The 17,498-nt window shown below is 43.6% G+C and overlaps 1 protein-coding gene across 3 annotated transcripts in view; it reads left to right on the forward strand.

Annotated features, from left to right (window-relative positions):
- KLHL2 (kelch like family member 2) overlaps nt 1–17,498 on the forward strand; it is a 241,466-nt gene that overhangs the window by 12,597 nt on the left and 211,371 nt on the right. For all 3 annotated transcript variants that reach the window (XM_069744186.1, XM_069744187.1, XM_069744188.1), the window contains exon 2: nt 4,690–4,812. In XM_069744186.1, coding sequence (XP_069600287.1) covers nt 4,690–4,812 — 123 coding nt within the window. The remainder of the gene's footprint in view (nt 1–4,689; nt 4,813–17,498) is intronic.

Raw genomic sequence — 17,498 nt, forward strand, 5'->3', positions numbered from 1 at the left:
AGCCTCCATAGTAATCGGATCGGGTGGGTTGCTCAGGTCCCTACTTCACATAGCACAGGTTTTAGTGGCTTGTTTGTCGGGTGATCAGTCAAGTGGTTAGAGAACAGTCATTGTGTTAATGAGTGACTCCTAGTGATGTAGGAGGTAGAAGAGATGGCCGGAACATCAGAGCGGCCAGGTAGCTGCGATAAACGCCCCGGATATCTTCTTAGTCCTCTTTGGAAACACAAGTGAGTTTTCTCTTTACTACATATGTAAATTTACAGCATGGATATGGTCTATAGGTGCGTTTTTATGGAAGCCTAAAATTCCATCAGCGAGCCTCTCCACCAACATGCAGGAACTGTTTACATCCTCGTGTGGATTGTTTTCTGTTCTTAGATTTTCTGCCAAAACGAGATCTTAGGAAAAGGTTTTCCTTTCCTTATCCGCCAAGATAGAGGACAGCCTGCTCTTATTTTTGGCTTAACCCCTTCACCCCATGCCAATTTCTGTTGTTGTTGCTCTTCTTCCCAGAGCCATAACTTTTGTTTTCCCCTTCAATATGGCCATGTGATGGCTTGTTTTTCTATGGGACGAATTGTACTTTTGAACAACACCATTGGTTTTACCAAATAGTGTACTGGAAAATGGGGAAACAAAATCCAAGTGCAGTGAAATTGCAAAAAAAAGTGCAATTCCACAAGTTTTTTTTTTTTTTGGTTCACCAAATGCTAAAACTGACCTGCCATTATAATTTCTCCAGGTCATTACAAGTTCGTAGATACCGAACATGTATAGGTTGTTTTTTATTTACGTGGTGAAAAAAAATCTAAAGTTTGTTAAAATAAAAATTGCATCATTTTCTGATACCCGTTACGTGTCCTGTTACATTTTTCATGATCTGGGGCTGGGTGATGGCTTACTTTTTGCGTGCCGAGCTGACGTTTTTATTTAATACCATTTTGATGTGGATACGATGTTTTGATTGCACGTTGTTGCATTTTAATGCAATGCTGCGGCGACAAAAAAAGCATAATTCTGGTGGTTTTACTTTTTTCTCGTTATGTAATTTACCGATCGGATTAATTATTTTTATGTATTGATAGATCAGGCGATTCTGAACATGGCAATGCCAAATATGTGTATGTTTTAAGTTTTTTTTAATTGATATTTTTTTGTAGTAGAAATGGTCACTTGCTCTGAGCGCCAACCTCTGGGTGGCGCTCTTAGCTCTCCGGCTATGACAAACACGGGGGTCTTCTGTAGACCCTGGGTGGTCATGCCAACCCATCGGCGACCTGTGGTCATGTTACATGTGCACCGATGGGCGAGATTAGTGACACGCTTCCAGCTCAATCGTGTTATTGCTGCTGTCAGAGATTAACAGTGCTATTTAACAGGTTAACAGCCATGGGTGGATGAAATCAGCTGACGTGCTGGAATAGATATGGGCTCAGCGCCTGAGCCCGCATCAAAGGGGGAGACCCAACATGTGCCATACATGTACGACGCATGTCATGAAGGAGTTAAAGGAAATTGTCAGTACAATCAACCCTCCTAAAGGTACCGTCACACATAACGATATCGTTAACGATATCGTTGCTTTTTGTGATGTAGCAATGATATCGTTAACAAAATCGTTATGTGTGACAGCGACCAACGATCAGGCCCCTGCTGGGAGATCGTTGGTCGCTGGGGAAAGTCCAGGACTTTATTTCGTCGCTGGATCACCCGCTGACATCGCTGAATCGGCGTGTGTGACGCCGATTCAGCGATGTCTTCACTGGTAACCAGGGTAAACATCGGGTTACTAAGCGCAGGGCCGCGGTTAGTAACTTGATGTTTACCCTGGTTACCAAGCGCAGGGCCGCGCTTAGTAACCCGATGTTTACCCTGGTTACCATTGTAAATGTAAAAAAACACTACATACTTACATTCCGGTGTCTGGTCACGTCCCTCGCCTTCAGCTTCCCGCACTGACTGTCAGCGCCGGCTGGCCGTAAAGCAAAGCACAGCGGTGACGTCACCGCTGTGCTTTACAGCCGGCGCTCAGTCAGTGCGGGAAGCTGAAGGCGAGGGACGTGACCAGACACCGGAATGTAAGTATGTAGTGTTTTTTTACATTTACAATGGTAACCAGGGTAAACATCGGGTTACTAAGCGCGGCCCTGCGCTTGGTAACCAGGGTAAACATCAAGTTACTAACCGCGGCCCTGCGCTTGGTAACCAGGGTAAACATCGGGTTACTAAGCACGGCCCTGCGCTTGGTAACCAGGGTAAACATCGGGTTACTAAGTGCGTCCCTGCGCTTGGTAACCAGGGTAAACATCGGGTTACTAAGCGCGGCCCTGCGCTTAGTAACCCGATGTTTACCCTGGTTACCCGGGGACTTCGGGATCGTTGGTCGCTGGAGAGCGGTCTGTGTGACAGCTCTCCAGCGACCACACAGCGACGCTGCAGCGATCGGGATCGTTGTCTAGATCGCTGCAGCGTCGCTAAATGTGACGGTACCTTTAGCCTTCTATATGGGCATGTAGACAATAGAAGGCTGAATAACATGATACCTTGATATCTGATGTCTTATTAGAGAAATTTACATCTTTCTTACATGTGAATGAGCTGTTCAGGGCTGTTGGTCAGACATCAGACGTTAGCAGTGTGAGACAAGTAACTTAAGGGTACCGTCACACTAAAGCGACGCTGCAGCGATACCGACAACGATCCGGATCGCTGCAGCGTCGCTGTTTGGTCGCTGGAGAGCTGTCACACAGACAGCTCTCCAGCGACCAACGATCCCGAGGTCCCTGGTAACCAGGGTAAACATCGGGTTACTAAGCGCAGGGCCGCGCTTAGTAACCCGATGTTTACCCTGGTTACCAGCGTAAAAGTAAAAAAAAAACAAACACTACATACTTACCTTCCGCTGTCTGTCCCCGGCGCTGTGCTTTCCTGCACTGACTGTGAGCACAGCGGCCGGAAAGCAGAGCGGTGACGTCACCGCTCTGCTTTCTGGCCGCTGTGCTTATACAGGGCAGAGAAGCAGAGCGCCGGGGACAGACAGCGGAAGGTAAGTATGTAGTGTTTTTTTTTTTTTTACTTTTACGCTGGTAACCAGGGTAAACATCGGGTTACTAAGTGCGGCCCTGCGCTTAGTAACCCGATGTTTACCCTGGTTACCAGCGAAGACATCGCTGAATCGGCGTCACACACGCCGATTCAGCGATGTCTGCAGGGAGTCCAGCGACGAAATAAAGTGCTGGACTTTCTGCAGCGACCAACGACATCACAGCAGGATTCTGATCGCTGCTGCGTGTCAAACTGAACGATATCTATAGCCAGGACGCTGCAACGTCACGGATCGCTAGCGATATCGTTTAGTGTGACGGTACCTTAACACAGAACTGGAGAACTGAACCGTGTCTCCTTACAAACACGTTTTCTGCAGCTCACAGCTCTGCTGTAATACAGCCCTGTCTGCCTGTGAGAAGGAAGCTGGGAGGAACCTGCAGATGTGTCCGGTATAATCACACAGCTCTGCAGTGAGATAATTAAACAGAGAGCGGCTATTACACATCACACTGGTAAAGACATTATAATCTCTGGAGGCAGATTGTCATGCAGATCCGTGTCTGGCCCATAGCCTGGAACAGCTCATTTACATATAAGATAAAGATGTATATCTCTGGAATAAGACCTCAAATCACTGATATCAAGGTATTAGTTTTATTTAGCTTCCTATCGCCTACATGCCCTTAGGCTACTTTCACACTAGCGTCGGTCTCGGCCTCTCACAGTGCATCGGGCCGAGGTTCCGACACTAGCAGTGAAACGGAGGCACAACGGAGGCAGCGGATGCATTTTTCCTGCGCATCCGCTGCCCCATTGTAAGGTGCGGGGAGGTGGGGGCGGAGTTCCGGTCGCGCATGCACGGTCGGAAAAAGCGGTCCGTCGGCAGCAAAAAAGTTACATTTAACGGTTTTTGCTGTCGGCGGTCCGCCACAACATGGCACGACGGTTGCAACGTGTGTCAATGCGTCGCAATGCGTCGCTAATTTTAATCTATGGGGCAAAGACTCATCCTGCAATCAACTTTGCAGGATGCTTTTTTTCCCCTAAACGACGAATTGCGACGTATTGCAAAAAAAACGCCAGTGTGAAAGTAGCCTTATAGAGTGCTTAGGAGGCTATTAAACTGTGTTTTGTTTTGTTTTCTTCTGAAACACCGCAGCAGTCCGCGGATTGGGCTGTGTATCAGCATGTATCGTTTTTTTTCCCTATTTTTCAAAATTTCTTACAAGCACTTATTTGCAGTCTAAGAATAGATCTGTGAACATCTGCTTATTGTGAAGATCTGTTCTCTCAGAGGTGTGTACAAGGGTATAGTTTCCATACAATGGAGGAAACCTAGCAGACTGACTATAAATCCGTGGTCACTGTTTAGGCTGTGTTCACATCTGCATTGGAGGCTGTGTTCACATCTGCATTGGAGGCTCTGTTGCTGATTTTGTGAAGTTCTCTGCAGAATAGAGCAGGATGAGAAAAACTATATAGACCCCATTATAGCCATTGGTGTTAATTGAATGTTTTTGATAAGGCAATGTAACGGAATTCTTAACATAGACGTTTAATAATATCAACAGAGCCTAACAGTGAAGCCATGCATTTTGTTTCTGTAATAAGGTAATATCTCATGTGTTGTGTTCACAGGAACGGTAAGATATGCCAGCAGAAGCCTGTGGAAGTGAAGGAGAACACGGAGAAGTTCTGTCCAGTGACTATGAACCCGCGGCACACCAGGAAGGCTTTCAAGGTTATGAATGAGCTCCGCAGGTAGTGTTTTTGCTTCTAGACCCCGTTAATCTGTACGTCTTTAATTTCAACATGTTTTTATTTTTTTTTTTTTAAAGAAAAACCAAGAAAATTTCACAACAAAATCCCACGCAGGGGAATATGCATAAGTGTAATCAAATTCTAACATAGCCTTGAAAGCATTTAAACAACACAATTAAACATGCAGACAAAGACAAGTGGTTGAAGAAGACAAGAGGAATGGGGGGGGGGGGGGGGATAAGAGATCCATTACTGCATCAAAGTATCATCAATGGTCAGGTACAAAGGGCGAGTCCAAGGAAATCTATCTGACATTAAGTTGGCCTCATAGTGATAGTGATAAGACTTGGTCAAGATTATTGCTAGAGTTCCTTTCAATCCTTTCGATCCACGGCCTCCATACTTGATAGTAGGGCTCCCATGAGTCTTCTCTTGTAGCTTGTATTCTTTTACATAGCATGATGGTGTTCATTTTGTCTATTACCGAGGAAAGAGATAGGGTAGATGTTTTCCATTTCGTTGCAATGTGTAGCTTAGTGGCGAGGAACAGCTGATTGACTAAATTATGGAGTTTGTTGGAGAAGCCCGGGTATCTGGCCCCTAGTAGGAACACCGTTGCTTCTAACTGAATCATCCCACCATAAAGCTCCTCTACAATAGATTTAATCCTTAACCAAAGGGCGGAAACAACCGGACAATCCCACCACGTGTGCTTCAAATCGCCCAGGGCTTCACATCCCCTGAAACACCGATCCGATAAATTTGGGTAGATGGCATGTAATTTGCTCGGTACCAAATATGTCCTATGTAGGAGCTTGATGGATGTTTCAACTAAAGAGGTTTGGAGACTACCCTTAGAGAGAGAGCAGCAACATTTTTGCCACTCTAATGGGGACATTATCTTATTAAAGTCTCTTTCCCATTGAATCATATATTTGAGTTTCACATCCTCTGATATTGCATTCAGAGTTGAGTATATTAAAGAGATAGCTCCCTTGCCCAGTGGGTCATTCAAACATATTTGCTCATAACCTGATGGGCGGTGGGTGACACCATGTCCTAAAATTTGTTCAGCAAAATGAAAGATTTGGATGATCCGCAATATTTCAGAGTTTGGTGGGAAGTACTTTTGGATGAATTCTTGTTTGGTGAGTAGAATGTTAAATGGCGAAGTTAGATGTTTAAGGGTAATTAGACCCCTAGATATCCACCAATGGAAAGGGCGAGGCTCCAACCCTGGTGGAAAAGCTGGATTATGAAAAATATGCGTCATTAAGGAAGTTTTGGATTGTAGGGAATGTTTAAATCTTTCCTTCCTCCATAGCATCAGGGAATGTGCTGTGAATGGAGCTGAAGTATGGAGCCCTTTCGGAAGTCTCTGCAACGACCACATGAGGCCTGGTAGGGTGAATGGGGTCAGGAGATGAGATTCGAGATTCACCCATCTGGGTGTGTAATGTTTGTCAGCGTTGGCACTTATTAGCTGAGCTATTTGGGCCGCTCTATAGTATAAAGTGAAGTTGGGTAGAGACAAACCTCCTCGTCGTCTATTAATAAACATGGTTTTTAGTCTTATTCTAGGTCTTTTCCCCTGCCATATAAATTTAGAGATCGTGTTATGGATATCTAGTAACGTTTTGGAAGGTAGGGGAATGGGCAAAGAGCGGAAAATATACAGAAATCGTGGTAAAGATACCATCTTAATGGCGTGTAGTCTATCTAACCAGGATAAGGACATAGATGACCATCTGGCAAGGTCTGATTTGAGATTTCTAATTAAGGGGGCATAGTTCCATTTAAATAGAGTCGATCTATGGGAGGTTAGATTGATGCCGAGATAGGTTAAGTACTGCTCATTTCTGGTAAACTTAAATTGTGCTGTTATGTTGTTTTGTATTTCCCTGGGGGTATTAATGAACAGGGCTTCAGATTTGTCGACATTAATCTTGAGGCCAGAGACCAGTTCAAATTCATGGAGGGCAACGAAAAGGTTTGGGAGTGTAATAGTGGGATTGACTATGGATAAAAGTAGGTCATTCGCAAAAAGGCTAGCCTTGTATTGATCATCTTTGATTATAGGTCCATTAATGTTGGGGTTGGTTCTAATAGCTTCTGCCAGGGGTTCCATGGCTAGGGCAAATAGGGCTGGGGATAGCGGGCATCCCTGTCTGGTACCACGTTGTATGTTAATAGGGGTAGGCTGGTTTGCGGGTAGTTTCAGATAGGCCGTGGGGTGATCATACAAAAGTTTAAGACAGGAGGTAATACTACTCGGGAAACCAAACTTAGCGAGGACTTCGAACAAGTATGACCATGACACTAAGTCAAAGGCCTTCTCTATATCGAGTGCTAGCAAGAGCAAGGATTGCTTGGAGTGATTAGCCGAGTGTATTAAATTAAGGTTTCTCCTGATATTGTCAGGGCCCTGTCTCTTGGGGATGAACCCTACCTGGTCCCGGTGGATTAGAATGGGCAGTATTTTATTCAGTCTGGCCGTGATTATGGATGTGAAGATTTTTAAATCTATGTTTAGCAATGAAATAGGCCTATAGTTTTTAGGGTAAAGGTGATCCTTCTTCGGTTTTGGGATTACAGTTACATGAGCGGTGTAAAATTCAGGAGGCATTTGAGCTCCGTTTAGGAGAGCATTACAAAAGCTCTGTATGTGAGGTATGAGTAGGCTGTCAAATTAATCTGTACGTCTTTAATTAGCATTTTACTGCTTCTCCTAGACTGAATCCATGGCCCTTCAGAGAGGGCAAACATTTCTTTTATTTCAAAGTTTCATCAGCTGCAAAATGACATGTTTTCCCGTGTCGCAAAGTACCCTAACCGAAGTGATATTACTATTAGGCCGGAATCACACATACGCAAGATACGGCCGAGTCTCGCAGGTGAAATCCCAAACTGTTCTTCAACTATATCAATAGTAAAAGAATAAAAACTGAAAATGTAGGCCCCTCAAAAAAGTGAGGAAAGAATGGTTGTAGATGACGAGGAAAAAGCTAACATATTAAACACCTTCTTCTCCACGGTATTCACGGTGGAAAATGAAATGCTAGGTGAAATCCCAAGAAACAATGAAAACCCTATATTAAGGGTCAACCATCTAACCCAAGAAGAGGTGCGAAACCGGCTAAATAAGATTAAAATAGATAAATCTCCGGGTCCGGATGGCATACACCCACGAGTACTAAGAGAACTAAGTAATGTAATAGATAAACCATTATTTCTTATTTTTAGGGACTCTATAGCGACAGGGTCTGTTCCGCAGGACTGGCGCATAGCAAATGTGGTGCCAATATTCAAAAAGGGCTCTAAAAGTGAACCTGGAAATTATAGGCCAGTTAGTCTAACCTCTATTGTTGGTAAAATATTTGAAGGGTTTCTGAGGGATGTTATTCTGGATTATCTCAATGAGAATAACTGTTTAACTCCATATCAGCATGAGTTTATGAGAAATCGCTCCTGTCAAACCAATCTAATCAGTTTTTATGAAGAGGTAAGCTATAGGCTGGACCACGGTGAGTCATTGGACGTGGTATATCTCGATTTTTCCAAAGCGTTTGATACCGTGCCGCACAAGAGGTTGGTACACAAAATGAGAATGCTTGGCTTGGGGGAAAATGTGTGTAAATGGGTTAGTAACTGGCTTAGTGATAGAAAGCAGAGGGTGGTTATAAATGGTATAGTCTCTAACTGGCTCGCTGTGACCAGTGGGGTACCGCAGGGGTCAGTATTGGGACCTGTTCTCTTCAACATATTCATTAATGATCTGGTAGAAGGTTTACACAGTAAAATATCGATATTTGCAGATGATACAAAACTATGTAAAGCAGTTAATACAAGAGAAGATAGTATTCTGCTACAGATGGATCTGGATAAGTTGGAAACTTGGGCTGAAAGGTGGCAGATGAGGTTTAACAATGATAAATGTAAGGTTATACACATGGGAAGAAGGAATCAATATCACCATTGCACACTGAATGGGAAACCACTGGGTAAATCTGACAGGGAGAAGCACTTGGGGATCCTAGTTAATGATAAACTTACCTGGAGCAGCCAGTGCCAGACAGCAGCGGCCAAGGCAAACAGGATCATGGGGTGCATTAAAAGAGGTCTGGATACACATGATGAGAGCATTATACTGCCTCTGTACAAATCCCTAGTTAGACCGCACATGGAGTACTGTGTCCAGTTTTGGGCACCGGTGCTCAGGAAGGATATAATGGAACTAGAGAGAGTACAAAGGAGGGCAACAAAATTAATAAAGGGGATGGGAGAACTACAATACCCAGATAGATTAGCAAAATTAGGATTATTTAGTCTAGAAAAAAGACGACTGAGGGGCGATCTAATAACCATGTATAAGTATATAAGGGGACAATACAAATATCTCGCTGAGGATCTGTTTATACCAAGGAAGGTGACGGGCACAAGGGGGCATTCTTTGCGTCTGGAGGAGAGAAGGTTTTTCCACCAACATAGAAGAGGATTCTTTACTGTTAGGGCAGTGAGAATCTGGAATTGCTTGCCTGAGGAGGTGGTGATGGCGAACTCAGTCGAGGGGTTCAAGAGAGGACTGGATGTCTTCCTGGAGCAGAACAATATTGTATCATACAATTATTAGGTTCTGTAGAAGGACGTAGATCTGGGGATTTATTATGATGGAATATAGGCTGAACTGGATGGACAAATGTCTTTTTTTGGCCTTACTAACTATGTTACTATGTTACTATGTTAAATCCCTCCTCTGGCGCCGGCACTCCGGAGTGGAGCGTGCAGCCGCACAGCAATACATGGAGCTGCACGCTCCGCTCCCAAGTGCCAGCGCCAGAGGAGGGATTTCACCTGCTAGACTCTGCCGTATCTCGCGTATGTGTGATCCCGGCCTTATACGTATATACTGTAGGGAAAAAGCAAGACGGCAGTGTAGTGTGAAATGTCCGCTCCTAGGACTTAGCGGGGAACTTCTAACAGTTGTGTAGCAATATTTCCTGTTAGGCCATGTTCACACTAGGCGGTTTTTTTTTTCAGTGTTTATTTTGTGCAGCAAAACCTGCTCTCTTGGTAGGAGAGAAGCTGCAGAGAAAAGCAGGTTTTGTTTGCGTTTTTTGCTGCGTTTTTGTCATGGTGCATTTCTCTTGTGCATGCTGATGTCTAGTGCAAAAAAAACCCACTATTTAATCAGGTTTTGGCATAAAAACCACTGCAGAATCTGATAACTGCGTTTTTTTGCTGTGGATTTTCAGCGTTTTTTTCACCATCCATTACTTTTAGTGAGTGAAAAATACTGAAAGAAGTGACCTGACCTATTATGCAAAAACACATGGAAAGCACAAAATATTTTTGCCAAAAAAAAAAAGCTGTGTGCATGAGATTTCTGATAGATTTATCATAGAATTTGCTGGTACTGTAAAACTCAGCTTAAAACTTGCTTAATAAAAAAACACTTCAAAAATGCCTAGTGTGAACTTGGCTCTGTACATTGCACAAAGAAGGCTGTGATCGTCATGGGACCTCCATTTGCTTGGATTACGGCAGACCAGTATGGATTATTTATTTATTTTTATTTTTTTAACAAATGGGTAAAAGGAAGAAAATGTTAGGGAGCGATTTTTTTATTTTATTTTATTTTATTTTTTTATACAAATTAAAGACTTTAGAGTGTGTGTGTGTGTGTGTGTGTGTGTAGATATTTCTTTTGACTATGGGGTTAGTAATGAGGGCGTCTGTCAGACACCCCTCCAATACTAACCCGAGGGCTTGATGTCAGCGATAGCTGCTGACATTAGCCCCACAAACTCATTTCCCCGATTGTCAACACCCCAAGGCAATATACAGGTCCTTCTCAAAAAATTAGCATATAGTGTTAAATTTCATTATTTACCATAATGTAATGATTACAATTAAACTTTCATATATTATAGATTCATTATCCACCAACTGAAATTTGTCAGGTCTTTTATTGTTTTAATACTGATGATTTTGGCATACAACTCCTGATAACCCAAAAAACCTGTCTCAATAAATTAGCATATCAAGAAAAGGTTCTCTAAACGACCTATTACCCTAATCTTCTGAATCAACTAATTAACTCTAAACACATGCAAAAGATACCTGAGGCTTTTATAAACTCCCTGCCTGGTTCATTACTCAAAACCCCCATCATGGGTAAGGGTACCGTCACACTATAACATTTCGATCGCTACGACGGTACGATTCGTGACGTTCCAACGATATCGTTACGATATCGCAGTGTCTGACAAGCAGCAGCGATCAGGGATCCTGCTGAGAATCGTACGTCGTAGCAGATCGTTTAGAACTTTCTTTCATCGCTGGATCTCCCGCTGTCATCGCTAGATCGGTGTGTGTGACACCGATCTAGCGATGCGATCCAGCGATGCGTTCGCTTGTTACCAGGGTAAACATCGGGTAACTAAGTGCAGGACCGCGCTTAGTTACCCGATGTTTACCCTGGTTACAAGCGTTAAACTAAAAAAAAACAAACAGCACATACTTACATTCTGGTGTCCGTCAGGTCCCTTGCCGTCTGCTTCCCGCACTGTGACTGCCGGCCGTAAAGTGAAAGCAGAGCACAGCGGCTGTGCTTTCACTTTCACTTTACGGCCGGCAGTCAGTGAATGCGGGAAGGGACCTGACGGACACCAGAATGTAAGTATGTGCTGTTTGTTTTTTTTTAGTTTATCGCTTGTAACCAGGGTAAACATCGGTTAACTAAGCGCGGTCCTGCGCTTAGTTACCCGATGTTTACCCTGGTTACCCAGGGACCTCGGCATAGTTGGTCGCTGGAGAGCTGTCTGTGTGACAGCTCCCCAGCGACCACACTACGATTTACCTACGATCACGGCCAGGTCATATCGCTGGTCGTGATCGTAGGTAAATCGTATAGTGTGACGGTACCCTAAGACTAGCGACCTGACAGATGTCAAGAAGGCCATCCTTGACACCCTCAAGCAAGAGGGTAAGACCCAGAAAGAAATTTCTCAACAAATAGGCTGTTCCCAGAATGCTGTATCAAGGCACCTCAATGGTAAGTCTGTTGGAAGGAAACAATGTGGCAGAAAACGCTGTACAACGAGATGAGGAGACCGGACCCTGAGAAAGATTGTGGAGAAGGACCGATTCCAGACCCTGGGGAACCTGAGGAAGCAGTGGACTGAGTCTGGTGTGGAAACATCCACAGCCACCGTGCACAGGCGTGTGCAGGAAATGGGCTACAGGTGCCACATTCCCCAGGTAAAGCCACTTTTGAACCATAAACAGCGGCAGAGGCGCCTGACCTGGGCTACAGAGAAGCAGCACTGGACTGTTGCTAAGTGGTCCCAAGTACTTTTTTCTGATGAAAGCAAATTTTGCATGTCATTCGGAAATCAAGGTGCCAGAGTCTGGAGGAAGACTGGGGAGAAGGAAATGCCAAAATGCCTGAAGTCCAGTGTCAAGTACCCACAGTCAGTGATGGTGTGGGGTGCCATGTCAGCTGCTGGTGTTGGTCCACTGTGTTTCATCAAGGGCAGGGTCAATGCAGCTAGCTATCAGGAGATTTTGGAGCACTTCATGCTTCCATCGGCTGAAATGCTTTATGGAGATGAAGATTTCATTTTTCAGCACGACCTGGCACCTGCTCACAGTGCCAAAACCACTGGTAAATGGTTTACTGACCATGGTATTACTGTGCTCAATTGGCCTGCCAACTCTCCTGACCTGAACCCCATAGAGAATCTGTGGGATATTGTGAAGAGAAAGTTGAGAGACGCAAGACCCAACACTCTGGATGAGCTTAAGGCCGCTATTGAAGCATCCTGGGCCTCCATAACATCTCAGCAGTGTCACAGGCTGATTGCCTCCATGCCACGCCGCATTGAAGCAGTCATTTCTGCCAAAGGATTCCCGACCAAGTATTGAGTGCATAACTGAACATTATTATTTGTTGGTTTTTTTTGTTTGTTATTAAAAAACACTTTTATTTGATTGGATGGGTGAAATATGCTAATTTATTGAGACAGGTTTTTTGGGTTATCAGGAGTTGTATGCCAAAATCATCAGTATTAAAACAATAAAAGACCTGACAAATTTCAGTTGGTGGATAATGAATCTATAATATATGAAAGTTTAATTGTAATCATTACATTATGGTAAATAATGAAATTTAACACTATATGCTAATTTTTTGAGAAGGACCTGTAGAAGAGCTGAGGCTAAGTGCCAGAATTTAATGAATGTGCCATTTCTGGGGCGGTTGAGGGCTGGTCTTCTTAGGTTGGGAAGGGGCCAATATCTATAGACCTTCCCAGCCTAGCAATATCAGCCCGCAGCTGTTTGCTTAGCCTTTGCTGCCAAGACCCCTGCGATGACGGCTGAGATGCCAGATAGTGTGTTCATTTGGTGAGTTTAACACGGGGAGTGAAAGTGCAGTTGGAAATGACACAGGAGGGGACATCCTTTGCTCGTCAATGTACATTTTCCATGACGAGCTGGGTCCTGACTTTTTTCCAGGTCACATCCTTGCAGGAAAGCAACGTTGACCCTTTTTGTGTCATTCCAGGCTATTTGTGAAGCAGGACGGGACTAGTAACTAAATTGTATATTTGAGTTTCAGTTACAAACCTAGTGTAAGAAGTCAGAGTACCAGCCGAGTATGGGCGAAATGTAAAGGAAGCCGTAAAGATGTATAGTTAATCACTGCTGAAGAAGGAGATGAGTGCATTACTGAGAATATGGAAATCATACCTTGTAATGGAGCTTTAAAATGTCATATTACTGAGGGTAATTTCCTCTAATTAATGCCATCTTATTACAAGAGCGGTCATGTTGGCGCAGAGTACAGCCGCTCGCTCTCACACACACCCCTCTCTTTGATTTTAGTTCCTGTTTGGAGGCTGATGTCTGGGTGTGATTGCAGTGCAGATCTCGGTTCACAGGAATTAAAATGCCTCTCTTCACAAATCTATATGTGTACCTCATTAGAGGTGATGTCAGGGGAAAGTGTGTGTAGATTTCTAGAAATTATCAAATGCAGAGAATATTGGGAAATTCGCCATCTTTAATTCTTGGAACTGAAAGTCTGTGTGTGGCCCAAGTGTATTTCCAGACAGTAACACCGTTATTAACATTTAATCTGCAGTAGATATGAATGGTACATAAATGAGGCAGAAAAAGTAGATTTCTGCAGTAATAAACCTGTTCATTAGTATGTTCACATGTGGCATATTTTCTGCATATATGCATACGGAATCTTTGCTTATTGTTGATCCCTGCTGAGTTTTTGCTAAGAAACATCATTGTAACATCAATTCTTTCATGCATTTTTGCAGCATCAAAAATGCGTGATGTACGTAGCGCTTTCCCTGTCGCACTTAACATGCTGTTTTTGAAGAATATGTGTGTATTGGTAATAGATGACAATGTACTCGTTTTTAAGAAAATGAAAGAAATATCACATAAATGGATGGTTTACTATATACAAAACAATATAGGCTCAATATATACAGAGACTTGTGTTTTCTATGTATAAATTAACTTCTTATTTATTCTCAAATATGATTACAGTAAACCCCTGATGGGGGGGCTTGGCTTAGGCGCAGGTGATGTAGGTCGCAAAATGTGCGAGCTCCTGAGGTAACCCTCTAACGCAACATATAATGTGACTTTTTTTGAGAATTTTTGCTTCCATTCATATTTACTTTTATTCAGAAATTTATTGTGCACATTTTGAGACATTATTCGCCTTAATCGGATAATCCTAGGATTGTTTATCCTGTTTTGAAGATGACAGACTTAAAATGGCATCATCAAACGGCTTGTCCCTGTGAGTGACAATTTTTCTTTTTAAACATTGTGTTTTTTTTTTTTTAAATAAATTTGTGTGGATTTATGACATTTTTAAAACAATTCTTGCTTTTAGTGCCTTTGCTCTGGTTTACCTGTTTTACCTGGTGTCTGTGAGGTTGCTATGATTACCTCGGTAACCTCTATTGCTCTGCTGAAGACATTGTGTTAATTTCTATTAATAACACCACAGGAGGTTTTTTTTTTTTTCGGGTTGCCCCTGGCCATCTCGGACGGTTTTACCCTTTTTTTTTTCTTTTTTTCTTTTTTATCAAATTTGTACCAGGCACATCATCTTTGAGGGCCCTGTCATGGCCTGTCATAAGCGCTGGTGGTCCGGCATTTATTTTCTCTGTGACGTCACCGCTAATCAGGTGGTGTGACAGACTACCAAGAAACACCTGCCTGGACCTTCCTTGGGTGTGCCCCTACCCAACCTGGGTTTTTTCACCCCCTTTTGACTACGTTTGGACCTTTCACACCGGGGGTGAGGATTCTGTCAGGGTCCACTCGAGGCGCCATCTTCCTTCATCTCAGTGATGTTACCGCTAATCGGGCGGTGTCACAAACCACAACCAAACACCTCCCTGGACCTTCCTTGGGTGTGCCCCTACCCTACTGGGGGGTTTTGCCCCCTTTTAACTGTATTTGCACATAGCACACCAGGGTGAAGATTCTACCACGGACCGCTCCAGGCACAATCTTCCTCCCCTTCAGTGATGTCATTGCTGCTTGCGATAATCTAGTAAGTGCTCAATCTTCTTCGGAACCACTTCAGAAGACTTTCTTGGGGTTGCCCCTTGTGAACCGGGGGTCTGGGATCTATTTTGCTTCTGTTTTCATTGGGCACACTGTTTGGGAAGATCCTGTCAAGGACAGTTGTTTCCATCTACTGGAGGCTGCAGAAGATTACAGCTGCTCTTTCTTTGCATAATATTGACTGACTAGATGGTGGCCTGATTCTAACGCATCGGGTATTCTAGAATATGTATGTAGTTTATTTATGAAGATTTTAGAATAATACATTGAATACACAGGATTTGGCCAACCGCGACCAATTAGCGAAGCGTGGTTTAAATCCTGCGCCAATTCGCGGCCGGACTGCGCTTGTCGCTGATTGTTCGCGGCCGGCCACGTAGTATATAGCACGCCCACGTAGTGTATAGCACAGCCCATGTAGTGTATAGCACAGCCCACGTAGTGCATAGCAATGTGGGCATCATATCCCTGTAAAAAAAAAAAAAAAAAAAAAAAAAAGAATTAACCCCTTAAGCCCCGAGGGTGGTTTGCACGTTAATGACCGGGCCAATTTTTACAATTCTGACCACTGTCCCTTTATGAGGTTATAACTCTGGAACGCTTCATCGGATCTTGGCGATTCTGACATTGTTTTCTCGTGACATATTGTACTTCATTTTAGTGGTAACATTTATTCGATATAACTTACGTTTATTTGTGAAAAAAACAGAAATTTGGCGAAAATTTAGAAAATTTCGCAATTTTCCAACTTTAAATTTTTATGCCCTTAAATCACAGAGATATGTCACGCAAAATACTTAATAAGTAACATTTCCCACATGTCTACTTTACATCAGCACAATTTTGGAACCAAAATTTTTTTTTGTTAGGAAGTTATAAGGGTTAAAAGTTGACCAGCAATTTCTCATTTTTACAACACCATTTTTTTTTAGGGACCACATCTCATTTGATGTCATTTTGAGGGGTCTATATGATAGAAAATACCCAAGTGTGACACCATTCTAAAAACTGCACCCCTCAAGGTGCTCAAAACCACATTCAAGAAGTTTATTAACCCTTCAGGGGTTTCACAGGAATTTTTGGAATGTTTAAATAAAAATGAATATTTAACTTTTTTTCACACAAAATTTATTTCAGCTCCAATTTGTAATATTTTACCAAGGGTAACAGGATAAAATGGATGCCAAACATTGTTGTACAATCTGTACTGAGTACGCTGATACCCCATATGTGGGGGTAAACCACTGTTTGGCCGCATGGCAGAGCTCGGCAGGAAAGGAGCGCCATTTGACTTTTCAATGCAAAATTGACAGGAATTGAGATGGGACGCCATGTTGCGTTTGGAGAGCCCCTCATGTGCCTAAACATTGAAACCCCCCACAAGTGACACCATTTTGGAAAGTAGACACCCTAAGGAACTTATCTAGATGTGTGGTGACCACTTTGACCCACCAATTGCTTCACAGAAGTTTATAATGCAGAGCCGTAAAAATAAAAAATCATATTTTTTCACAAAAATGATTTTTCCCCCCCAATTTTTTATTTTCCCAAGAGTAAGAGAAGAAATTGGACCTCAAAAATTGTTGGCCAATTTGTCCTGAGTACGCTGATACCCCATATATGGGTGTAAACCATTGTTTGGGCGTATGGCAGAGCTCGGAAGGGAAGGAGCGCCATTTTACTTTTCAATGCAAAATTGACTGGAGAGCTGCAGCCTGATCCTGACCCGGAAGTGCTCCCTGCAGGACCCGGATGCAGCCCGGCGGCCATTTTGGATCCGGGGACTGCAGGGAGAAGACGCTCGGTACACGGTGAGTACATCACCGTGTACCGATCGTCTCAGGGAAGCCCGCTCCCTGCGCGATGCTTCCCTGCACCGCCGGCACACCGCGATCATCTTTAATCGCGGTGTGCCGGGGGTTAATGTGCCGGGAGCGGTCCGTGACCGCTCCTGGCACATAGTGCCGGATGTCAGCTGCGATAGGCAGCTGACACCCGGCCGCGATCGGCCGCGCTCCCCCCGTGAGCGCGGCCGATCGCATATGACGTACTATCCCGTCACTGGGAATTAAGTCCCA

Source organism: Ranitomeya imitator, chromosome 1 (genome assembly GCF_032444005.1).
Source record: "Ranitomeya imitator isolate aRanImi1 chromosome 1, aRanImi1.pri, whole genome shotgun sequence".
NCBI classification, from domain to species: Eukaryota; Metazoa; Chordata; class Amphibia; order Anura; family Dendrobatidae; genus Ranitomeya; species Ranitomeya imitator.